This window comes from Symphalangus syndactylus, chromosome 5, assembly GCF_028878055.3.
Source record: "Symphalangus syndactylus isolate Jambi chromosome 5, NHGRI_mSymSyn1-v2.1_pri, whole genome shotgun sequence".
NCBI classification, from domain to species: Eukaryota; Metazoa; Chordata; class Mammalia; order Primates; family Hylobatidae; genus Symphalangus; species Symphalangus syndactylus.
In genome coordinates, this window is record NC_072427.2 from 120,819,733 (window position 1) to 120,845,847 (window position 26,115).

Genomic DNA, 26,115 nt, shown 5'->3' on the forward strand with positions numbered 1-26,115 from the left:
AGTTGAGAAGAGACAAATTTAGTGCTGTTCTGAAAGGCTGGGTTAGAACAAGTATAGATTGCCAAGAAGCAGAACTTGGTTCAAGACAAGGAAAAGCTTCCTAATGGAGCTCTGCTAAACAACAGAGAGTGGGCTCCGTCTCACTTAAGTTCAGCAAGGTAGTCTTCAAGATACCTAGGGAAGAACTTCCTCAACGAATGGAAAATTGAATAGTTCTAATTTTATAAAACCAAAAGATTTCTTTCCCCGTTCCACACATCCTGTGTAGTGGGGAAAGATGGAATGGGGAGAGAAATCTTAAGAGCCTTGCCCCTTAATGAAATAATGAATCCAGTCAATGGGATGCAGGAATTATTAAGCAAAAGTTTCACGGGAAACTTAAAAAGGATGGATCAGGCTGCCTACATTTGAACCCTGTGATCAATCTCATTCCCCCAAAGAGGAAGGATTAGACTTCATAAGCTTCTTAATATGATTCAGTCACCACCCATGAAGCATTCTTGCCAAAAGGGACCTGCACCTGCATCTCATCAAGCCACTAGAACTAACAGTTTACAGAAACATAGGTGATAGAAAAACATAACATGATACCATAAGGTTGAAATCAGCCAAATCCAGAATGTGGAAAATTCTACGAAAAATAACCCAGTTTCTTAAAAAATAAATGGCACGGAAAAAAAAAAAAAAAAAAAAGGAAAGAGGTTGGGGAGGAGAACTGTTAAGAAATTAAGGGAGACTAAAAGGACAAACAACGAAATGCAGTGTGTAACCTTTTTTGAGCCAATCATGAAACGACATTTTGGAGAGAATAGAGGAAATCTGGACACAGACTGGGTATTACATGATATGAAGAAAGTACTGTTAATTTTTAAGTTTGATGATGGCATCATGATTACATTAAAAGAAAAGCCTTTATTTGTGAGACACACATATGGAAATATTTATAGGTGATGTAATACAAATGAACAGGGTTAGCTTTAAAATACTTCAGGAAAAAAAGTAGAAGGATTAGGAAGGGAGACAGAAGATTTATAAAACAAGGCTGGCAAATGTTAAAAACAGCTGAAGCTGGGTAATGAATATATTATTCTCTCTTCTTTTATGTGTGTTTGAACATTTCTACAATAAAAACTTAAAAATGAGAAGGGGGATGGTCAAATTACAAAACATTGTAGAAAGGAATGTTATACACATGTCTGAATGATGTAGATGTATACATATTAACTAGAAAACATGGTCCACTGCTAAGTGATACACTATATAACACGGGTTAAAAACCTTACCACTGACTTTGTGTAAAATGTTGAGGTTACTCAATTATTTTAAAATGTCAGCTTTCTCACATGCAAATTAAAAATAATAATATCTATTTCATAGAACTGTTGTGAAGGCTAATGAGAGTACTCCACGTCCAAGAGCTGTGCACACAACATGGCCCACAGTAAGCATTCAAAAACAGCTGGCCAGGCACAGTGGCTCACGCCTGTAATCCCAGCACTTTGGGAGGCTGAGGTGGGCAGATCACTTGAGGTCAGGAGTTCGAGACCAGCCTGGCCAACATGGCAAAACCCCATCTCTACTGAAAAAAAAAAATTATCTGGACAAGGTGGCGCGCACCTGTAATCCTAGATACTCAGGTGGCTAATGCAGGAGAAGCGCTTGAACCTGAGAGGCGGAGGTTGCAGTGAGCCAAGATGGTGCCACTGCACTCCAGCCTGGGTGACAGAGCAAGACTCCGTTTCCAAAAAAAAAAAAAAAAAATTAGCTAATAGAATTATTATTGAAAAATTAAGTTGCAATAAATATTTACAATATAATCCCATTTTTTGTAAAAAAAACAAGAGAGTATGTGTAACATGTATACATTAGTATAAACAGTGCAAAGTCTGGAAGGGTATATACAAAATTGTTAACAGGGTGGGTGGTGTTTGGGGAAGTAGAGGGCATGACAGCTGGAGACAGAGACACTTTTACTTCTTCCCATAAATACTTATGTACTGTTTAAATGTGCTACAAAGGCATGTATCACCTTGCTAATTTAAGAACACCCTACACATGAATTTATTTTTTGAGATAGGGTCTTGCACTGTTGCCCAGGCTCAAGTGCAGTGGTGTGATCACAGCTCGGCTGCAGCCTCAAGCTCCTGGGCTCAAGCCATCCTCCCCTCAGCCTCCCAAGTAGCTGAGACTAGAGACATGTGCCACCATGCCCAGCTAATTTTTAAAATTTTTTAGAGATGGTCTACGTTTCCAATGCTGGTCTTGAACTCCTGGACTCAAGCGATCCTCCTGCCTCAGCCTCAGAAAATGAAATTACAGGCATGACCCACCACACCTGGCCCCTATAAATGAATTTCTGAAAAGCTTTGCTTTAGGCTATATAATACTTCACATCAGACTGAAAGGTTTAGGGGCTGAACAGTTTTGTGGTATCTCCTGAATCTGATTTTATAATCTAATTTCTTTGTAAGTATTGTTATGTATTTCTTGAAAATTAGTAGTAGTGATAATAAAATGTCAACAAAACCAAGTTTGACTAGCTTTTATACTGTTTAGCATTATTTAGTGAGGTAGAGTGGTTCTTATTACATTTGCTGACCCATTAAGTACAAAATATTTAATATTCTATTTTCAATGGCTTTCTTGGTTAATACCACCAAACTGAAATGTCAGGTTTCAAGTACATATATATAACATCTAGTATGTGAATACTTAAGCTGAAACAAGGCAAAAACAAAATATATTTAATAAAGGATTAGAATTCACAAAGCATTTTAAGTACTCACTTGAAAAATGTTCTTGGTCAACACCATTACTGCTTCCCATTATATTACAGAACTGTGTATTCGTTATCAAATTGTGCATCCCAAGAATTGCTATGTAGAAAAAGAAAGTTTTTATTGTTTTAAACACGAAGAGTTTTACAACCAAAAATTTCTATCAATAATTTTAATATTCTCTGGACCTTTTCCTATAAATTACAGATCACATACCCACACAGAAGAACAAAATGATTAAAAATCACCTATAATCTCATTTTCCTCAATACTCTTATTATTTTCCCCCACATTTCTAAATTTACATTTCCCCACATTTCCAAATTCAGAGTTGGAGGCAGCCAAATCCTGAACATAAATCTATGCTTAGCTCCATCTAGTGGCTAAGAGAGAAAATGGGAATGATCTATTTTTGCCGTTCATTAATTTTACAAGGTTTCTAGGAACATAATATGACAAAAAGCAGATTTGCAACTTAACCTTCATATTTTAATGTGTGCTAATCTCATGTCATTAATTTACATTTGGACTGTAGTTAAGAGTAGAATACTAAAGTATTAGGTTCTCGTATGTAAGAATATGAACACCCTTCAAAAATGACACTTAGGAGGAAAAACAAATTTGGTTTTAGTTTTTGATGCCCTTTTGCACAAATAAGGCAGAAGTCAGAGGATGTCCTTGGCTCATTCCACTCTGATGAATGTACTGTTTACAGATCTGTCAGTCCTCAGTCCCTCAACCCATAAGACTCCTGCTCTGGCTGTGGCATCACACTTTGACTTGTCCCTTTCCAAGGTCCTTCCCAAAGAACCATCAGTGCTACATTCAAATTTATTAGTTCTTGGGGTTATTTGGTTTGAAGAACTCCCCATGCATCACACTTTTCTATCTAGGAAAGTAGATTGTACATGGGTAGGGAGGGGAAGATACTGGTCTAGATAAGAAGTTGGCAATAATGAAAATAATAGAGAGGTTTGGAGTGTTTCATATACACTTCAGAAAAGTTGGGAAGGTGGTGAGTATAGCTCAGGACTGACTGTTTCAATCTACTTTCTAGTTACTCATCTCTCGGTCTTCTGATAAAGCAGGTCAGCAGTTGACCCTGAAGACTCTTTTTCGGTGTTCAGATGGGACAGCTTCTAGCTGAGCACCAGCTGATGAAAGATTTTTAGAAAGACTTTCAAATATGACAACATGGGAAAAGATGTCGAACAACACAATACATTCTCTTAATATAAACATTTCGCTATTGAGAGTATTTAGAGAAATGAAACTCTATGTCAGCTTTATCGTGTAAAATATAAAGCCAAATATGTGGTTACTGATTCAACAGTACTTGCTAGGTAAAGCAAACATTTGTATAATGTATATAGGTATGTGCTGGTATTTCCCACTCCACCCCACACTTATTCACAAATTAACTTGTTTTAGGTGATACCTGCGAGGTCACACAATTCTGTATCAGAAGCACTTGTCAAAGCTTCTTCTAATTCTGGATCAAGAGACACTTTTTCTTCTGTAAAAGTCTGTACAGGTTTCTGTTTGGGGATAAATATTTTCCCTGTAAAATAAAGCACTTTGTTAATTCCACTACTACTGCTATTAACTCATTACCATTTTATCCTTGTAACCAAAGCATGTACAACTGAACCTGAAGGAAAAGATTAACATCGACAGTAATTTTGTTTTATCTCTGACATAGATTTTTAAGTTTCCAGTGTAATATTTTGGCTGTAAAAGTTGGAAAGAAAAGGTCAACTGAGAAATTTTTCATCTGTGGAAATAAAAATGGGCTCTTTTTAGAGTAATTGCGAGTTGCTTTACGAATACTGAATCAATCAATAAATGAAGGAATAAACGAAAAACCTATAAAACTTTAAAGAGATTTAAAAAAAAAAAAGAATCCAATTTCCTTTTTTTGAGATGGAGTCTCACTCTGTCGCCCAGGCTGGAGTGTAGTGGCGTGATCTCGGCTCATTGCAACCTCCGCCTCCCGGGTTCAAGTGATTCTTCTGCCTCTCAGCCTCCTGAGTAGCTGGGACTATAGGCGTGCACCACCACACCCAGCTAATTTTTGTATTTTTAGTAGAGACGGGGTTTTGCCATGTTGGCCAGGCTGGTCTCAAACTCCTGACCTGAGGTGATCCACCCGCCTTGGCCTTCCAAAGTGCTAGGATTACAGACGTGAGCCACCGCACCTGGCCCCAATTTCTTATTATTAAGCAACAAACTGTTATTGTCACATGGGGGATAGCAGACACAATTATGATTCTAGAAACTCAAATTCTGATTGCAAACAAATTTCTATGTCCTGAGTGGTATTCTGAAATTTTTGGTCACTATTCCTCTAAGCCTCAATGTACACAAACAAGGTTAGCTGTTAAGAAACTAGTTACTCTAGAAACCTAAAGACTTTGTCATATGAAAAATCATGTTTATGACCATATGTTCCATGCAAGATTGAAAATATGAAGGGAATGGAAAAATGATTAATAATTGTAACTGCAGCACTAGCTGACCAAACAAGATGTACTCACACAACTTGGGTTACTAAGCTTGCATAGAACAGAATACCCAATTAAAGTTGGTTTAAACTGGTGCTTCAAAAGCTCTGATGTGCATGTTAGTCACCAGGGGATCTTATTAAAGTGTAGATGCTGATGCAGCAGGTCTGACTGGGGTCTGAGTTTCTGCATTTCTACCCAGACTTCCAGATGATGCTGATCCACAGACCACTCTTAAAGCAGTAAGAGTTCAAACAACATGAAGTTTTATTATCTCACTTAATAAGCCCACAGGAAGGTGGTTCTAGGGTTGGTTTAGCAGCTCACTGTTGACATCAAGGATCCAGGTTCCTTTGTTTTTCTCTTTGGCCATTCTCAGTGTGGAGGCCTTTGTTCTTAGGCCTTCACAGTCTCAAGATGACCTTTATAGCACCAAGTATTATGTCCCCACACAATAAAGCCAGAACAGGAAGGAGTACTTTCTCAATTGCCAACTTTTTTTTTTTTTTTAAGGCTAGTCAAATGAAGCAGTGGGAGTAGAGATGGAACAAAGAAATCTGTAACTGGTTGTGATCAATTAGCTGTAAACACCACTGCACTTGGACCAGCCTCAACTGTCAACTTTTGCAAGAAATCCTGCCCTGTAGATTTTTCCTCTGGTCTATGCCCCAGCGGCAAGGGTGGCTAGGAAAGCAAGCATCTGTGAACGGTTGTTCAATGGGCAACTATAGTGTCTGTCCCAAACTGAAATCAAATAAAGTACTTCTGTATTCCCTTAATTCCCTGAACATTTCACTATAGCTACACTTAGACATTCTGCACATGTGTTTGCCTTTTGCTTGCTTTTCAAGGGGATGCTCTATGTTCTGTTCATCCCTGCATCCTTGCCTAGAACACAACAGGCAATCCAATTTGCTGAATAAACAATTTGGTGATCACCTTCAGTCCAATGGCCCCATTTCATAAAGTGTAATTTAAATACATGGGCTCAAAGTCACACAGCAGAGCTAATACTAGAACACAGGTTGCCAAACTCTTAAGGCCAGGGCTTCAGTGCTTTTTCCAATTAACTGGTGGCTTACAAACTTGATTTTTTTTTTAGCAACAGACTTTTTCCCCTCAAACAAATGCCCACCTATATGGTGGTATGTATAACTGATCTTAGTATCAAATTTTGGAATTCTGGTGATTAATCTTTTATTATTGGTTCACAAGTAAAGAGAAATCCAAATCATTATGTCCTGATAATTCCATACTTTTCATAGTGGTTGAGATTTCAATTAAAGTGGTATACATTTCAGGGGGGGCATAATTTTAATTGCCATTTCAGGATACTTACATTTTCCTGAGCTCAATCTACCAGTATTTCCAACTGTGTATGGCAGTAGTTCTAAATGTTATATGCACAGTGGCTTCACTGTGAGAGCTTTAAAAAATTCTCATGTCCAAGCCCCACTCCAGAGATGCTGGTTTAGTTAATCTTGTATGCTGCATGGGCAGCTGAATTTTTTAAAGCTCTCCAGGGATTTTGATGCATAGCAGCCAAGGTTGACAGCAACTGGATTATGGTATTCACTGACTAAACAAAACTATACGAGCTACTCGCCACAAAATGATCAGTATGTGAGGTAATATGTATGCCAAATTTAATTTAGCTATTCCACAATGTGTACATGTAAAAAAAAGTTACACACTATAAACAACACAATTTTTACTTGCTAACTAAAAAAAAAACTACACAAGCTATCAAATAGCTGCCCATGTCTTATTTGAGGGACCGATGGAATCTAAAGCATTATAAAAATCTAAGATGCTTATTTTTTATAATCCTTATCCACATTCCTTAAGAGGCATTATTCGTATCTAATTTCCCCCCATATATAAATTTTTGCTAATGCTTATAAATACAAAATGAATCTCAGTAGAAAAATCAGTAAGGCAAAACAAAACTCCCAAGGACCTAGTAAAATTTTTCTGTCATATAGAATTTTGCTTGATTTCACAGAGTTCTGACATAGCTTGGCACCTCTTCTGGCACTCCTCTTTATATAATTTTTCTGTCTGTAGAGATTTTTGCTATAGAGGTATTTAGCTTGTACAATATTGTGTTTTTTAAAATACAAAAAGTAATTACTTCATATTTTCTTCCAGGTTAGTCGAACACTAATACACTGTAATAAATTATCTTTTAATGCATATATACAAAGCTTAGTTATAGAAAAGTGGAAGAAATTAATTTTGTAAGAAAGGATAAACTAGGAGGACCTCAGTTTAGTATTATGAATACAAAACTTAAGGGGCTCTCAGCAAATTAATTTATAGATTTATACAATCCCTTTCAAAATCTGTTGTTTTTTTTTTTTTATAGAAAGTGACAAGCTGATCCTAAAATTCATACGGAAACCCAGAATAGCCAAGAACACAGTTGTAAGACTTACACTTCCCAATGTTAAAATTTAATGCAAAGCTACTATAATCAAAACGGTGTTGGTGTACTAGAAAGACATTTAGATCAATAGAATATAACCAAAAATCCAGAAATAAACTCTTATACTTATGGTCAACTGATTTTCTACGGGAATATCAAAACAATTCAATGGAGAAAGAACAGTGTTTCAACAAATGGTACTAAGACAACTGCACAGTCACATGCAAAGTTTTTTGTTTTTGGTTTTTTTCTTTTGAGACAGTCTCTCACTCGGTCACCCAGGCTGGAGTGGGGTGGTACAATCTCAGCTCAAGGCAACCTCTGCCTCCTGGGTTCAAGCGATTCTCGTACCTCATCAGCCTCCCAAGTAGCTGGGACTACTAGTAGACAGAGTTTTGCCATGTTGGTCAGGCTGGTCTTAAACTCCTGACCTCAAGTGATCCACCTGCCTCGGCCTCCCAAAGTGCTGGGATTACAGGTGTGAGCCACCACTCCTGGCCCTCATATGCAAAGCTGAATCCTTACCTCATATCATACTCAAAATAGATTATAAACCCAAATGGGCTGGGCATGGCGACTCATGCCTGTAATCCCAGCACGTTGGGAGGCGGAGGCGGATGGATCATCTGAGGTTAGGAGATTGAGACCAGCCTGGCCAACAAGGTGACACCCCGCCTCTACTAAATATACAAAAATTAGCCAGATGTGGTGGCACATGCCTGTAATCCCAGCTACTCCGGAGGCTGAGGCAGGAGAATCGCTTGAACCTGGGAGGTGGAGGTTGCAGTGAGCCGAGATCATGCCATTGTACTCCATCATGGGCAACAGAGCAAGACTCCGTCTCAAAATAAATAAATAAATAAAATAAATAAAAAAATAAAAACAAAAACCTAAATGTAAGGGCTAAACTATAAAACTCTTAGGAAAAAACATAAGATTATATCTTCTTGGGAGGCCAAGGTGGGCGGATCAGCTAAGGTCAGGAGTTCAAGGCCAGCCTGACCAACATGGAGAAACCCTGCCTCTACCAGAAATACAAAAAAAATTAGCCAGGCGTGGTGGCACATGCCTGTAATCCCAGCTACTCGGGAGGCTGAGGCAGGAGAATCGCTTGAACCCAGGAGGTGGAGGTTGCAGTGAGCCGAGATTGTGCCATTGCACTCCAGCCTGGGCAACAAGAGCAAAACTCTGTCTCAAAAAAAAAAAAAAAAAAAAAAAAAAAGATTATATCTCTGTGACCTTGAGTTAGGCAACGGTTTTTAGATATGACACCAAAAGTATAAGTAACAAAAGAAACATAGATAAATTGTACTACATCAAAATTAAAAACTTTTGTGGGACAAATTATACCATCAAGAAAGTGAAAAGACAATCTGTTGAATAGGAGAAACATTTTCGAGCCATATATCTGGCAAGAAATTTTTATTTAGAATATATAAGGAATGCTTGCCAATCAATAATAAAACGACAACCCAGTTTAAAGGTAAGCGGATTTGAAGAGACATTTCTACAAAGAATATGTATAGCTGGGCATGGTGGTGCACATTTGTAATCTCAGCTACTCGGTTGGTTGAGGTAGGAGGATTGTTTGAGCCCAGAAGTTTGAGTCCAGCCTGGGCTGCATAGCAAGACTCCATTTCCAAAAAGCAAACAAATATACAGTAGTCTAACAATACATGAAAAAATACTCAGTATCATTAGTTATTAGGGAAATGCAAATCAAAACCACAAAGTGATATTACTTCATACCCACTAAGGTGGCTATAATAAAACAGACAAGTGTTGGCAAGCATGTGGAGAAATTTCAACCCTGGTGCATCACTGGTGAGAAGGTAAAATACTGCAGCTACTTTGGAAAACAGTTTGGCAGTTTCTCAATTTGTTAAAAAATAGTTACCTTATGATCCAGCAATTCTAGCAGGCACATACCCAACAGAAATACATATGTTTATATAACAACTTGTATAAAAATGTTCATAGCAGCGTATTCACAAGAGCTAAAAAGTGGCAACAACCCAAATGTCCATTAACTGAGAAACAGATAAACCAAATGTGGTATCCATACAATAAAATATATTATTCAGCCACAAAAAAGAATGAAGTATTGACACACACTCTAACAAGTTGAAACTCCAAAACCTTACGCTAAGTGAAAGAAGCCAGCCACAAATACATATTGTATGATTCTGTTTTTAAGAAATATCCAGACTAGGCAAATCCAGAAAGAAAGAAAGTTGCTTAGTGGTTGTCTAGGGCTAGGGAATGGAATGGGGATGGAGGCTTACTGCTAATGTGCACAGGGTTTCTTTCTGGGGTTCTGAAAATGTTCTAAACTTAAGATTGTGGTGATGGTTGCATAATTCTATCAATGTACTAATGAATATTGAATTATATGCCTTAAATGGATAAATTTTATGATATGGGAATTGTATCACCTTTACTAATAAAGATGTTTACAAAAACCACTAAGGAGCTGACTTATTAGTATGGGTTTTTTGGTCTTCAGTAAATTTATATTTGGTTCCCTGAAATGTGAAGATTAAAAAAAGATAATTTTCTGAGACAAATTGAGCCAGATACAGTATATTTGTACTTCTTAATCAAAATCAGCTGTTTCCTGAGAAACACGTAACTAGCAAACTGCTGGAATAGTTTCATATGACATAAAATACCTTTCTAAACATGTATTAATTTAAATTAGTCTCATATCAATATCAATTAGATTTTAAAATCTTAGTGACTATGAGATGTTGATAAATTCAATAGATCTCCCTTATAATGGTTAGTTTGGTTTGTACTCTCAATGTCTTGCACGATGAGAAACATAATAGACACACATTAATTCCTTATTCTTGTTGCTCCTAGAATTTCTTCTGCGTGTGTGTGTGTGTGTGTGTGTGTGTGTGTGTGTGAGAGAGAGAGAGAGAGAGAGAGAGAAAGAGATTGCCAAAACAAACTAGCAACCTAGGAAGACCAAAGACCACATAGTTCCAAGTATCTCTGTCAGTGTTTCTTAAACTCAGAGAATGAAGACTGGTTAGTCATGAGTATTTTTGAAAAAGCTCCAGAGGTGCTTCTAATTCTTACTCATTTAGGTTGGTAACCACTAATCTAATGTCAGTCCCTAAAAGATGAAGATGAGCTATCCTGAGTTGATCTAATTTTTTCTTCTGCTTGAAATATGGTCAAAAATAAAAAATCCAGATTTATGACTTTTACTACTTTCATTTTTTAAAATAACATAATGTCTGAGAAAACATTTTTACCTTTCAGTAGACAGCATTCTATCTAAATGACTGTAATTTCCTTATTTAAGATAGCAAAATCCAAAACTCAAATTTTTAAAAATTGAAATTATAATTCTTTACCTAGTAGGAAACTATAAAAATAAACAATGATTAGATCAGGAAAAAACTCTCAGATAAGTATGAAATGATACATCCCCCACCCCCGAGTTACACAAAACAAACAAAAATAAGGCTGACCCTTGGTTGCTAAGAGTGTTGAAACAGTTTAGTAATGTTTCTGCAACTACAAAACAGCAGCTAAGGAAATGGAAGACATTGAGATAAGAATTCACATAACAGTAATTTAAATGTATGGCACTTATCTAAACCCATGTTTGTTCCAAGAAAAAAGAAATATCCTGTGCCAAGATCCTTGTTATTGTCACAAAATCAGTAAGAAATACTGTGATCCATGTTAACAATTCCATTGCCAGGACCTTTCTTTACTAGTCCTCATCTCTTTCGCTCTGATACCAAGTTATAGCTGCAACAAATGTTAAGTATTATCTTAGTCATAGCTCCCACCCTTGCTGAGTATATAAAAAATACAATAACAAGAAACAGAGATGGCTCTTGGTTACTTCATTCCTACAGAGTTGAAAGGCCCTAGCTAACTTTACTGTTTGTTTATAAACTGCCTTGCTCCAGAAAAGACTGAAGGACACTACTCCACTATAATCTCCAAGAGGCTTTACGATATGTTGTTTGACAAGCAGCACAAAAACCTCAAACCAATCAAACTAAAGGATGAGGGGACAGAGCCTAGAAAGACGTTTTTGTTTTGATCCAATGATACACACAACACCTGCTTGATGCTGCAATATGGTCACCAAATGTTTGGTGGTAATAATGCCTATGTTCATGCAGAGCTGGGAACAGAACCTGTTCCCACCAGCCAGACTGGAAAAGCTCACAATTCACAAGGCTCACAATTGGGTAGGGAACTCAGAAGGGTCTTGCCTCAGTACTGGGGAAATAATTAGCCCTAGACTGAACACTGCTCTAGTCCCATCTAACAAATCTTTTTTTTTTTTTTTAAGACAGAGTTTTGCTCTCGTTGCCCAGGTTAGAGTGCAGTGGTGCCACCCGGTTTCAAGAGATTCTCCTGCCTCAGCCTCCCTGGTAGCTGGGATTACAGGTGCCCGCCACCACACCCAGCTAATTTTTTTGTATTTTTAGTAGAGACGGGGTTTCACCATGTTGGTCAGGCTGGTCTCGAACTGCTGACCTTGTGATCCACCCACGCCGGCCTCCCAAAGTGTTGGGATTACAGGCGTGAGCCACCGCACCCGGCCCACCCAACAAATCTTAAAAGCAAGACTCTAAGGAATCAAATTGCTTCCAAGTAACTTAATTGCACCCCAGAATGAAACTCAAGAATATTTATAGGTATATCAATACATCCAGCACTAGAAAGTTAATATGTTTGATATCCAATAAACAATTACGAACATGCAAAGAAACAGGAAAATCTGATCCAGAAGAAGAAAAAAAATCAGTCTATCAAAATTGACTTAACAATGATAGATGATAAAATTGGCAAATAAGGACATTAAAATAGTTACTATATTATATATGTTGAAAAAGTGAAGTAGAGGCACGGAAGACTTTTTCTTTATTTTTTTTGAGACAGAGTCTCGCTCTGTTGCCCAGGGTGGAGTGCAGTGGCATGAGCATGGATCACTGCAGCACTGAACTCCTAGGCTCAAGCCATCCTCCCACTTCAGCCTCTGGAGTAACTGGAACTACAGGCACACACCACTGCATCCAGCTAACTTTTTTTCATTTTTAGTAGAGGCAAGGTCTCACTGTGTTGCCCAAGCTGGTCTACAACTCCTGACCTCAAGTGATCCTCCCGCAGTGCTACAATTACAGGTGTGAACCATCATGCCTGGCCGGAAGATTTTTTTTTTTTTTTAAAGTGCTGGGGCTGGGCATGGTGGCTCACGCCTGTAATCCCAGCACTTTGGGAGGCTGAGGCAGGTGGATCACGAGGTCAGGAGATCGAGACCATCCTGGCTAACACAGTGAAACCCCATCTCTATTAAACATACAAAAAATCAGCCAGGCGAGGTGGCAGGCACCGGTAGTCCCAGCTACTCGGGAGGCTGAGGCAGGAGAATGGCGTGAACCCGGGGGGTGGAGCCTGCAGTGAGCTGAGATCGCGCCACTGCACTCCAGCCTGGGAAACAGAGCAAGACTCCATCTCAAAAAAAAAAAAGCGCTGGGTGCACTGTCTCACACCTGTAATCCCAGCTACTCAGGAGGCTGAGGTGAGTGGGAGGATTGCCTGAGGCCAAGCATTTGAGAACAACATAGCAAGACCCGCCTCTAAAAAGAATTTTAAAAATTAGCCAGGTGTGGTAGCACATGCCTGTAGTCTCAACTACTTAGGAGGGTGAGGCAGAAGGATCACTTGAGCCCAAGAGTTTGAGGCTGCAGTGAGCTGTGATCATGCCACCGCTCTCCAGTCTGGGCAACAGAGCAAGACTCTGTCTCTTACAAACAACAACAACAACAACATCAAAGAATAGATAGGACAAATAGAAAAGATATACCATGACAACCAATCAAAAGAAAGAAAGACAGGCTCTATTAACATCAGGCAAAGTAGGTTTTATGGCAAAGAATATTACCAGAGATAAAGGTCATTTCATTATAACAAAAGGGACAATTCAGCAAGGGGACATAACAATCCTAAAAACAAGTAGCAACAAAGCCTCATAGTACAAGATTCTGAAACAACTAAAAGCAGTACTTTAGGCCGGGCGGGGTGGCTCACACCTGTAATCCCAGTACTTTGGGAGGCCGAGGTGGGTGGATCACGAGGTCAGGAGATGGAGAACATCCTGGCTAACATGGCGAAACCCCGTTTCTACTAAAAACACACAAAAAATTAGCCGGGCATGGTGGCGGGCCCCTGTCGTCCCAGTTACTTGGGAGGCTGAGGCAGGTGAATGGCGTGAACCCAGGAGGCAGAACTTGCAGTGAACCGAGATCACGCCACTGCACTCCAGCCTGAGCGACAGAGCAAGACTCTGTTTCAAAAAAAAAAAAAAAAAAAGGCAGTACTTTATGGTATGTAAATCATATGGAGAAATGCTGGAGGAAAGGAACTATCCAGAGTGGGTGTAGTTATCCAGGAAAGGTTCCCCATAAAACCAGTTAACATGAGTAACAAGCCATCCATCTGGCTAACTCCTCACTCCTCCCAAAGGAGTTAACAGTGAATCATTCAAATGACATTGCATGACTGGTCTGAAAAGGAGATGCCAGCATCTGCATGACTAATGTAAATAGCCCATTTCAAATATCAGCTTCAGTGCCTGGGAAGACCACTTTTCAGAGGTCTACAAGGGACATTTAGGATTCATACAATATGATTACAAAAATAAGAGCCAGTTTTTATCTTTGGACTTAGCGGAAACCAATTGCCCAGTGGTGGTTATGTAATCCTCTTGATGTAGGCAGGTTTATAACCATGATCTTTCTGGTTTACTAAGGGATCAGGTCTGTCTTTCCTCCAGAGAAATCACATACTCAGAAAGGTGAGAAAGAGGAGGTTTTCTGGAAAGCTAACATAACCATGAATAAATAACTTGGACAGCATATGGGAAGTCCTTAGTTTAAGGCAACTGGGTTAAATTTACCTTTAGAAAAGCAGGGAGGGGCATGTGGAGTTCTTGGGAAAGAACACAAGGGCATTCCATTCTCAGGATAGGAAAAGAGAAAACAACAACCAAAAAGCATAAATGGCTGTACCCCAAGGCCCAGCAGGAAGAAAAGGAGTGCGGTGCAAGGCTGGGAGGAGCACATACCGGGTGAGTCAGCAGCTCAAACAGAATCAGAATGCACATCTCTGTATGGGATGTAAGGTGCAGCCATGGCTCTGGTCCATCCGTGAAATAACAAAGGGAAAAAAAAATCTTAGTCTAGGTAAGGGTGGAGCATGATACCAGCAATAGAGAGGAGGAGTCCCCAGCAAAACAAAACAAAATGACAGGCAGTAAAAAATACTGAAGACTGGGACACGGTATTCCTCCAAGTGATAAATTCATGGCAAGGTTCTTTTTTTTTTTTTGAGACGGAGTCTTGCTCTGTTGCCCAGGCTAGAGTGCAGTGGTGCGATCTCGGCTCACTGCAAGCTCCGCCTCCCAGGTTCGCGCCATTCTCCTGCCTCAGCCTCTCCAAGTAGCTGGGACTACAGGCGCCCGCCACCACGCCCGGCTAATTTTTTGTATTTTTAGTAGAGACGGGGTTTCACCGTGGTCTCGATCTCCTGACCTCGTGATCCGCCCGCCTCGGCCTCCCAAAGTGCTGGGATTACAAGCGTGAGCCACTGCGCCCGGCCTCATGGCAAGGTTCTATGCCTTATCTATCTTTGAGACAGAATATGCATGCTACGTAAAAATATGATGGGAACTAATAATCGGCACTGAGAATTTTCACCATTCTCCAAACGAGAACGAGCTGGATGAATACTCTCTTTCACTCTTGCGCTGGCCTATGTCTCAGTTATATATTCTGCAAAATTTTAAGGAGGAAGAGGTAAAAAGTAAAACATTCACCAGTATAGCGATCTTGGCTCACTGCAACCTCTGCCTCCTGAGTTCAACGGATTCCCCTACCTAGGCCTCCTGAGTAGCTGGGATTATAGGCATGTGCCACCACGCCCAGCTATTTTGTATTTTTAGTAGAGACGGGGTTTCACCATGTTGGCCAGGCTGGTCTCGAGCTCCTGACCTCAAGAGATCTGCCTGCCTTGGCCTCCCAAAATGCTGGGATTACAGGCGTTGAGCTACCACATCTGACTGCTGATGTTATCGTTACCTGAGTGGTAATTACATGGTGTGTTTACTTTATAATTCATTGAGCTACATACAGATGATCTGTGCATTTTCTGTGAGTAACAAAAAGTTCATTATTGAAAAAATGCTATCATCTTAATCACTGCATCAGAGCTGCCCATAAACAATATTTAATAGACATATGTAGCTAAAAGAGGCAGTAAAAATACTGAATGTATTACAAAGAGAAACCACTGATTGTGAATGTAAAATTACTTGTTCAACTACTTCCATTTATTCTTACCCATCTAAAACCCAAAGTAAGAAGTAAAAATTTTAAGATACATAGGAGGACAAAGATATTCTACCATAGTTGAGGATATAGCACTTTTTCCTATGTCACCCATATTCCTCACCTCTATCCTTTTCCCCCTCTTGTATTTTCTTATTTTCCATAATTCTTCTCTGCTTTCTTTCCTGTTTCCTCTAATCCTCCAAGATATTTTCCTAGGTAACTGGAGATTATGAAACAAGGGCATATTAGGAAGCTTCCTGGGTTAGCCTGGGACAAATGCAGCTTTCTTTCAGGTCTCTTATTTTTTCTCCTTCTTATCCTCAAATTTCATAGTTTTTTTCTGCCATCTCTTTTTCTCACATCTCTCCCTTTGTTTCTACCTCCATTCCTTTCCGAATTATACCCCCAGGGTCCACCTGAAACACGCAGAATAACAGAAGGTGATCAACCAGTATTTTTTCCCATAAAATTATGTTCTTCTATTTAAGCAGGATTAAAGCCATAAACACTGACATATGTATGGCTGCACAGAGAAAATACAACCAGTAGTTTTCTTTGACAAATAAAAAGGAAGAGATGCCTCTGCCTGTCTTTATGATTCTCCACACTTCAAAACTCTGTATTGGTTTTGAACTCTTTTTCTGGCCCCAAACACCTGAGGGACATGACATTCCCACCTGTAACAGTAGTGTGATGGTTAGTTTTATGTGTCAATTTGGCTGGGCTGTGGTGCCCAGTTATTTTCTCAAACATTGTTCTAAATGTTTTCATGAAGTTTTTTTGTTTTTGGCTTTTTTTTTGGATGAGATTAAAATTTAAATCAGTGGACTCTAAGTAAAGCCAATTAACTTCCATAATGTGGCTGGGCCTCATTTAATCAGTTGAAGGCCTTAAAAGAACAAAGATTTATCTCCCCAAAGTAGGAAGAAATTCTGCCACTAGACTGCCTTTGGACAAGAATAGTGTAAATCTTCCCTGGGTCTCCAGCCTGCTAGATTTTGAATTTAAAAAGGCTCCTTAAAATAAACTTTTCTCTCCTCTCACATCCTGTTGGTTCTGTCTCTCTGGAGAAGCATGACTAACTCAAATAACAAAGATAGTGATCCTTAACAAGAGATGAAGGGGAAGAGGACTCTAAAGAAAAAGCACAGGGGCTGGGGTGATGGATAATTTTGGAAAAGTCAGGTGCAGAGCTTACAGCTTACCTACTCAATAGCCATTCACAAGCATTCCTCTACTATAGAAGCTGGAGTGCTAAAATGAACTTTCTTGCTTCCCTTGCAGCTAAGGGGTGGCCATGTGACACAGTTCTGGCCAAAATGATTAAGAAGGGCCTCTTTCTCAAATAAAAAGCCCAAGTCTCATTCTTCCTGCCTGGACTAATATGAATTCAGACATAAAAATGATGCCTGCGGCTGGGCGCGGTGGCTCACGCCTGTAATCCCAGCACTTTGGGAGGCCGAGGCGGGCGGATCACGAGGTCAGGAGATCGAGACCATCCTGGCTAACACGGTGAAACCCTGTCTCTACTAAAAAAAAAAAATACAAAAAATTAGCCAGGCGAGGTGGCAGGTGCCTGTAGTCCCAGCTACGCGGGAGGCTGAGGCAGGAGAATGGTGTGAACCCCAGGGGGCGGAGCCTGCAGTGAGCCGAGATCGCGCCACTGCATTCCAGCCTGGGTGAAAGAGCGAGACTCCGTCTCAAAAAAAAAAAAATGATGCCTGCAAGAGCTGATCTTCAGCTCTGCTACTGCTGCCACCATTCCCCAGTATTCTATACACAGTATTCCAAATAAGAGTGAACATAGAATTTGGTTTTTTAGGCCAATCTGTATTCTGACCTGTTTGGAAAGCTGAAAAACTTATCCTGTTTCATTTAAGTATTATTATATATAGAACTTTTAAAAACATAGCTGTGGCTGGGTGCAGTGGCTCACGCCTGTAATCTCAGCACTTTAGGAGGCCAAAGTGGGTGGATCACTTGAGGTCAGGAGTTTGAGACCAGCCTGGCCAACACTGTGAAACTCCATCTCTACTAAAACCACAAAAATTAGCCAGACGTGGTAGTGCGCACCTGTAATCCCAGCTACTCAGGAGGCTGAGGCAGGAGAATCACTCGAACCTGGGAGGCAGAGGTTGCAGTGAGGCGAGGCTGCACCATTGTACTGCTGCCTGGGCAACAGAGCAAGACTCCGTCTCAAACACACAAACAAACAAAAAAACAACCACAGCTGTATTCAGGCTCCACTGAGGATACATAAGCTCAAACACTTAAATGGGGGAGACTTGGACTAGAAAAATTTCCTAAAACTACTGATTACGAAGCATAGCAATCATAACCATGAATTAATAATGATGGCTACAGAATAGCTTGTTAAAAGGGTCTTTGAAAATATGGCATGAATTGTTTTATGGCATTCTACTTGAAAGAATGCAGTTAGAATAGATGCCTTAACATTATTTGTACTCTGTAATCTACCACTGAATTTTAAGTTTCCTTCAATACACTTTTAGATCTGTTATAGTAGAGAATTAAAGAATGTTATTCAAAATCATTGTGTAATAAAACCTCATTAACATCATTAAGAAGAAACTTATTGACCAAGTTGATGAAAAATGTAAATAAAGTATCTAAACTAATAAATGTTTAAGTCAACGGTATCACATATTTAAGGCTACCTACCAATGACGTACCTCTAAAAATATGATTTTCTCCATACCCACCTATAAAAAGAAAAATCAAGTGTTACCACATAATGACTTTAAAATTCTGGGGCTTACCTTTTTTTTCTCCAGTGTAGGGCACATAGTCTTCCCTGTCTTTATGCTCCAATGCTTCTTTCTCCAGATATGTAAGGAGATGCTCTCTATCAAATGGCCCTGTGGTGGACTTTGATGTCTGGTTCTTCTGCCGGAACCCTGCAGGCAGAAGGGCATTCTGCCAGAGAGAATGAATCAGCCAGTATGACCAATAAGAATGCTAATGCTATATGCTTCCGAAGATTACCCATATAAAAAAGAATTATAGACTGGAATGTGACACAGGCACTAAACACTTCATTGCAGGATTTTAGGACAGCAATGTACAACTGCTCCAAACATGAAACTTCTTTTTTATTAGGTAGAATTCGCTTACATTATTATTAAAACAGGCAAATACATTAGTACAGTTTCTTTTCTTTTTGGAGACAGTCTCCTTCTATCCCCAAAGCTGGAATGCAGTGGCACGGTCTCAGCTCACTGCAACCTCTGCCTCCTGGGTTCAAGTGATTATCATGCCTCAGACTCCCAAGTAGCTGGGATTACAGGCGCATGCCACCACGCCCAGTTAATTTTTGCGTTTTGGGTAGAGACGGCGTTCTGCCATGTTGGCCAGGCTAGTCTAGAATCCCTGACCTCAGATGATCTGCCCTCCTCGGCCTCCCAAAGTGTTGGGATTACAGGCGTGAGCCACCGCACCCAGCATACGTTTTCTAATAGAACATTTTCTTCAGAGAGGATTCTACTAGCAGGAAACAATCTTTAGTTTTTAAGTGTTCCGGGATACTAATAAAAAAGTTTTATTAACCACATACCACATCTTCTTACTTACATAAGTGGGAGTTAATGAAGAGAACACACGGACATATAAAGCACACATATAGAGCTAAGTGATGAGAACACACAGACATATAAAGCACACACACTGGAGCATAGAGGAGGGTGGAGGGTGGGAGGAGGTAGAGAATCAGGAAAAGTAACTAACAGGTATTAGTGATGAAATAATCTGTACAACAAACCCCCATGACACAAGTTTACCTATGTAATCAAACCTGCACATGTATCCCTGAACTTAAAAGTTTTTTTAAAAAGTTTTATTAATGCTTAATAACTGCTCAGTGTATATATATGTACAGAGAATAATTCTATTACAAAAGAGTGTTAAATGACTCTGTACAAGATATTCCTTCGTGACTTCCATTTCATTGTACAGACTTTTTCAGGATTAAAACATATATACCATACAGTAGAATATCAGATTAATGTTTACTTCAGTTTAAACACAATGTGAGATGTTCCACTTGTGTGTGTATGCATACGTATATACATGAGCACTAGGATGTACTTGCAACAATCACTATCATTGTTTCACATGCCCCAAGGGACCCCTGACATACTCATAGCAAGAGCTATGTTCCTGGGTTTCCACATGGGTACAGCCTTTTTGAGTGCACGGACTTAGAGTTGAGGGAGGTGGAGTGGAAGGTGATGGATTAAAGTTGTCTCCTGTAGTCCCTTAATTTTCACTAAGCCCAGTAAACACAAGGGCTGACTAGACAAACTGAGCACCGTCCTTTTGCTTGTCAAAAGCCAAAGAGGTGATACTGCCTTGTCTCATATTTCTGGGTATATCTTTGCTTTGAAAATGGGAGGCAGCCAGAGAAATCACATAAAACGGCCAGCTCTCTTTTGCAAAACCTCCCAATATTGGCAGTGATGCTGAATTTCATGGGTGGTATAAGACCATTTTTCATTATAAAGGGTAATCTTATATGGGTAATAGTAATAGAAAATATTCAGCTTGTAACTAGGAAATACAGCACTTCAACTGTGGTCATTTGTTGAGATACATAATAATTTTCATAAAATTCACCTCTGTGTTACCCTTTATGTAATGGTAACTACTACACAGAAAGCTGAACTGTAAGGAAGAAACATTCCTAACTTTGTACCAAGTATGTTTCTGTAATACAAAATTGTTTATGGAAACACAAAAACAAACGTAAGATTTCTACCTTTAGACTTAGAAATCAAGAGAGGAACTACACATGAAGAATCCATTTCCAATTGACCTGCAAGTCCTACTCATTTTTACTTCCTGAAGAACTCATTCATCTTTTTCCCATCTCCAATATTATTACTTTGGTCCAAACTATGATCCAAGCTTGCTGAGACTGTTACATTAGCTTCCCAACTGGATCAGTTGCCTGATATTTCTTATCCTTCACCACCAGCACCTCCGTCTGTCACCCTAGCCTCATCTCACTCACCCTCTCCATTCCAGTCACACTGGACTTTTTTTCTCTCTTGTACTTGCCATATACTTCCTTCTACCACCAGGCCTCTATGTGTGTGGTCTCCCTTCCCTGGAATGCTCTGCCTATCCCTTTTTGCAACTCATTTTTCAGACTGTCGCTCCATTCCCCCAGGGAAGCTTTTCTTAACCTCTCATCACGAGCTCTTACAGTGTGTAGCACTTACCATTCTTTTAACATGGTATGATTATTTGATTAATGTCGAACTGCTCCTATTCCTACCAGCCTGCGTCATGAGGGCAAAGACCACATTTGTTTTGCTCATTCCTATATTCCTGAGCCTAGCATAGTAACTGGGATCTACAAGTTGCCCCCAAATATTTACTGAATAAAGGTGTTAGAATGCTTTTAAAGAAAGATTCTCATTAAGGCAAATTAATAAAAAGTTACTTTCCTTCTCCATCAATAATGCATAGATGTATATATTGCTATTTCATGGTGGTGGTAATGGAAGTTGCACTACTCTACCTGCCTGCTCAAGCCCATGTGACACACACAGTCTTAAATATGATAGCTGAAATCCTGTCTCCCTAGAAAGTCTTTTTTTCTTTTTTGGTCTGGCTCCTGAGAAAGCCTTTTCTTTCTTTCTTTCTTTCTTTTTTTTTTTTTTTTTTTTGGGAGACAGGGTCTTGCTCTATTGCTCAGGCTAGAGTGCAGTCGTGCATCATAGCTTGCTTGCTACAACCTTGAACTCCTGGGCTTAAGCAATCTTCCTGCCTAGGCCTCTGGAGTAACTGGAACTACAGGTGTGCACCACCATGCCCCCGGCTAATTTTTAAAATTTTTTGTAGAGGCAAGGTCTTGCTATGTTGCCCAGGATGGTCTGGAACTCCTGCTCTTAAGCAAATCTCCCTCCTTGGCCTCCCCAAATGCTAGGATTACAGGTATGAGCCACTATACGCGGCCAAAAACAGTCTAACCACAATCTAAATGAAGCTAGCTGGTTTTAGAGACTATAAACCCATGAACCAAGCTTCATTAGAAATATATTCTAATCAAGTAAGCTAACAGATCATAATTACTTTTCAGATAAAAATTTTCTTTAATATGATTGTCACTAAAAATGACACGTTTCTCTCTTGCAGTGCAATTTTGCTGTAAAATATATTCCTAGCCTTGGGGGGAAAAAGCTTTTGCTAGGCTGGCCGTCTTCTGGAGATATATAGATATATAGAGATATATATGTATTTTTTTTTTTTTTTTGGCAAAAACTCAGTGAGTTAGCAAACATGTACACTGAATACAGCAGAAGGACAGTAAAACAGTCCTCCAAAATATAATAAGGTACCACACACACCTTCAACCTACTTCTTGAGACTTTGTAAGTTACAGTGGTGTTTCTTTGGCTGAAGTAGCTGCTACTACCCTTGACCTCTTTTCTTACCTGGTCCTTTACCAGAACGCTTTCCAAAAACATGTCACCCAACAAACAGATGCTGTCAATAAACATCACTGTTCTCCTAGTCTCAACTAACAGTATTGAGATTAGGGGAGTTACGACTGGGGTTGGGGAGTTTGCAAAATACATTCAGAGGTTACTCAAGCCTCCCCACACAAGAAGCAGGCCATGGATTTACAAATAAAAAATTAGCCATCAGATTTCAGACTGATACCATAGTGCATCGAGTTGGGAGGAGACTCAATGTGGTTTAACAGAAAGACTGCTAGACTGCCAGGTATCAATCAGGCAGTGAGGGATCTAGTCCCAGCTCTTTCCCTAATTGTAATAACTGAGGCAAGTTACCTAATTTCTGTTTTCCATCTGTAAAAGAGAGGGCATGAACTAGAGCAATGTTTCTGAACCAGTAGTGTTTTTGTCCCCTAGAGGACATTTGACAATGTCTGGAGACATTTTTGGTTGTCAACTCAGGGGGAGGGTATTATGTTTTTCAGTCTGGGTAACATAACAAGACCCTGTCTCTACAAAAAATTTTAAAAAGTAATTAGCTGGGTATAGTGGTGCTTGCCTGTAGTCCTAGCTACATAGGAGGCTGAGGTGGGAGGATCGCTTGAGCCCAGAAGTTCGAGGCTGCAGTGAGCTATCATTGCATCACTTCACTCTTGCCTGAGGAACGGAGTGAGAACTGGGCTCTAAAAAAAGTCATGTTTTTTATTTTCTGAGTTTTATGATGCTTTGACATCTTGGGGCCTTGCTAATCCTGGAGACCACTCCTTCCAGGGCTAGTTAGAGAGGGCACTACTCCCCACCAACCTCCCCCAGAGCACACCTTTCATACGCAAACCAACCAATTCTCCTAACCACCTCTTTTTTATCTAACGCTCACTTACCAAGCCAGTATTTCCCCTCCCCCTAAATCACCCAGAGCCAGATACTGGACAACTAGAGACTAGTTACATAGCCCTGAGCCTGTTAAAATTATTCGAACTATCTAGTCCTAAACTTGTTCAAACTTGCCTATCCTGACTCACCCATTCATTCCCACTGAACCACAATAAAGGCTCTGGACCATGCTTGTTCCTTCTGCCTCCTGACCAATCTGGGTGCTTCCCCATGTGCCTCTGTGTGGCATGGTGTGCCTCCTACTCTTGGAACTGTAAGTAATAAACTCTTCTTTCAAGGCAGTAGTTTCAGTGTCTGTCATCCATTACCAAACCTGATTAAAACAACATCCTAGGAACATTTTAAAACAGGAGGAGTGTGCTACTGGTCAGGGATGTTGTTAAACATCCCTCCAAGGCACAGGACGGCCCCCCTACAACAAATTATCCAACCTCAAAAGTAAATACTGTCAAGATTGAGAAATCTGGACTAGGGACTAGATAGAGTCTTATGCCTTTTCCAGTTCCTTTTTTTTTTTTTTTTTGAGATAGTCTTGCTCTGTCACCCAAGCTGGAGTACGGTGGTGCAATTTTGGCTCACTGCAACTTCCACCTCTCTGACTCAAGCAATTCTCATACCTCCGCTTCCCAAGTAGCCTGGGGCTACATGCGCACACCACCATGCCCAGCCAATTTTTGTATATTTAGTACAGACGGGGTTCACTATGTTGGCCAGGCTGGTCTCGAACTCCTGGCCTCAAGTGATCCACCTGCCTCGGCCTCCCAAAGTGCTGCAATTATAGGCAAGAGCACCCAGCCACTTTTTCCAGTTCTAAAACCATTTGATTCAAATAGCTCTAACAGATTGAACTGCCTACAGAAGATATTGCTGTGATGTGATAAAAACAGCATTGTTATCCTGAGTAATCCCCCTCCAATTAGATGTACTGGGAACTTTTCCTTATAATAGTAATTATGGTTAAGGGATTTGACCTATGGTATAGACACATCATCCAGTAACAAGAACAATGTTATAAAATGAACTCCATCTCAGTCCTTAGAGGATACTTAAAATCAACGTCTTGGCATAAAGAAATGTGGTAAAGAAAAGAAGCCTAGCAAACAACCATTACCTTCAGGACCTTCAGGCTCTTCCCTCACTGCCCATCCCCCAACATATCAGGGAATAACAATTCAAGGGTCATGGGTGTCTATCTTAACCTTGTGTAATTTATAAGACAAGTAACATCCACCTTACAAGTTAAAGCTTATATACATATGTCTGCTCCACAGTGAACTGCTGTATTGCCAAGAAGTTACTTAGATCTATTCTACCAGTGACTGGAAATGTAATCAATTTGGTCAGCATCTTTCAGAAAGGGAACAATTAGATTTAGGATCATGAAGAATCTTTTAGAGGCATTCTACACTGGAGCCACCTGGCATAGAAGCTCTGAAGAGACAGAGGTTGGAGTGTATCAAAAAGGCAATCATCTGCTGCATTGTACTAAAAACATCCCTTCCTGCACAGAGGAGAAAAATTTCTCAGAGGAGGAAAAATTTCAGGAAATGTTTGAAAATAAGGATACTGAAGTAGTTTAGGACAGTCATGTCAGTAAACATATGCAGGCAGAAGTGGGGAACTGGAAAGGAAGCCAAAAGCAACTTGATCTGGATAAAGAGGAGGAGAGGGTGGAAGGTGCCAGAGAAAAGTCATGAAAAAGCTCAAAGGCAGCTACTGAGTTTCAAAGAATTTGAAAAGTTATTTCATTTCTCTTCATCAGCTAGCACCTACCTCGGGGTCAAGATCATCCAAAACTGTTTCCAGTTGTTTCAGTTCTGTTTCTGACAGATTCCCAAGGAGCTCATCTTCATCAAGGTCTTTGTACTTTTCTAAGTCCTTACGGAATGGCAGTGCCATGATTTGCAATGTAGCAAGTCACTTAATTTATGCTGTTCAGTACAGTCAGAAGTGATCTCTACTTTTTCTTAAAGCTATGGAGAGAAGAAACAAAAACATTTTAAATAGTAAGTCATCTCCACCTACTTCGATCTAATTCTCAGGTTAAGTGAAATGTAATTTCCATGTGTCACATATTCTTTGATCATATATCACATACTATTCTTGTTTATGAATCATTCAATGCCTTTTGCCTTGTGTTGAGAAAAAAAAATCAACCAGGAAAAAAGAGGGAAAAGATAAAATTCAAATCCATTAAGGCAGCCACTTGATAGAATTTAAAATGTCTAATAATTAAATTTTAGGGGGAAAGAAATTATGTGCCAAAATAAAAGATTTTCCATCAATGGCTTTCAAATTATTTTACCAGAGTACTTTGCTTCAGCACAATATGTTTAAGGCACATTTGTTTTACTATATATTGTTTAGGAGAACAATATGACTCAATATTAATATGGGGGGATATCAATATATTCCAAATGACAGGAGAAATATTCTTTTGAAAAGATGCATTTGAAAATATTTTTCTGAGGTGTTTTTAAAGGAAAAAAACATAGCATTCTGAAGATGTTTGAGTAAAATACTCAAAATCATGCTGGGATATGTCATCCACTGACTGACAAGGTTGGTGGGAGGGTCTGACTGTGGGAAGGGACCACCATCATTTCCTTACTGTGCGATCTCTCCCAGGCAGCCATGAGGTTAATCAACAAGCAGGTTAAT

General features: G+C 39.7%; 1 protein-coding gene across 2 annotated transcripts in view; it reads right to left on the reverse strand.

The window, feature by feature from the left end:
• TMOD3 (tropomodulin 3) overlaps positions 1–26,115 on the reverse strand; it is an 87,061-nt gene that overhangs the window by 21,410 nt on the left and 39,536 nt on the right. For both annotated transcript variants that reach the window (XM_055279160.2, XM_063640689.1), the window contains exons 2-5: positions 25,228–25,427; positions 18,859–19,015; positions 4,216–4,338; positions 2,787–2,876 (exon numbers count right to left, since the gene is read on the reverse strand). In XM_055279160.2, coding sequence (XP_055135135.1) covers positions 2,787–2,876; positions 4,216–4,338; positions 18,859–19,015; positions 25,228–25,353 — 496 coding nt within the window. In that variant the 5' untranslated portion in view covers positions 25,354–25,427. The remainder of the gene's footprint in view (positions 1–2,786; positions 2,877–4,215; positions 4,339–18,858; positions 19,016–25,227; positions 25,428–26,115) is intronic.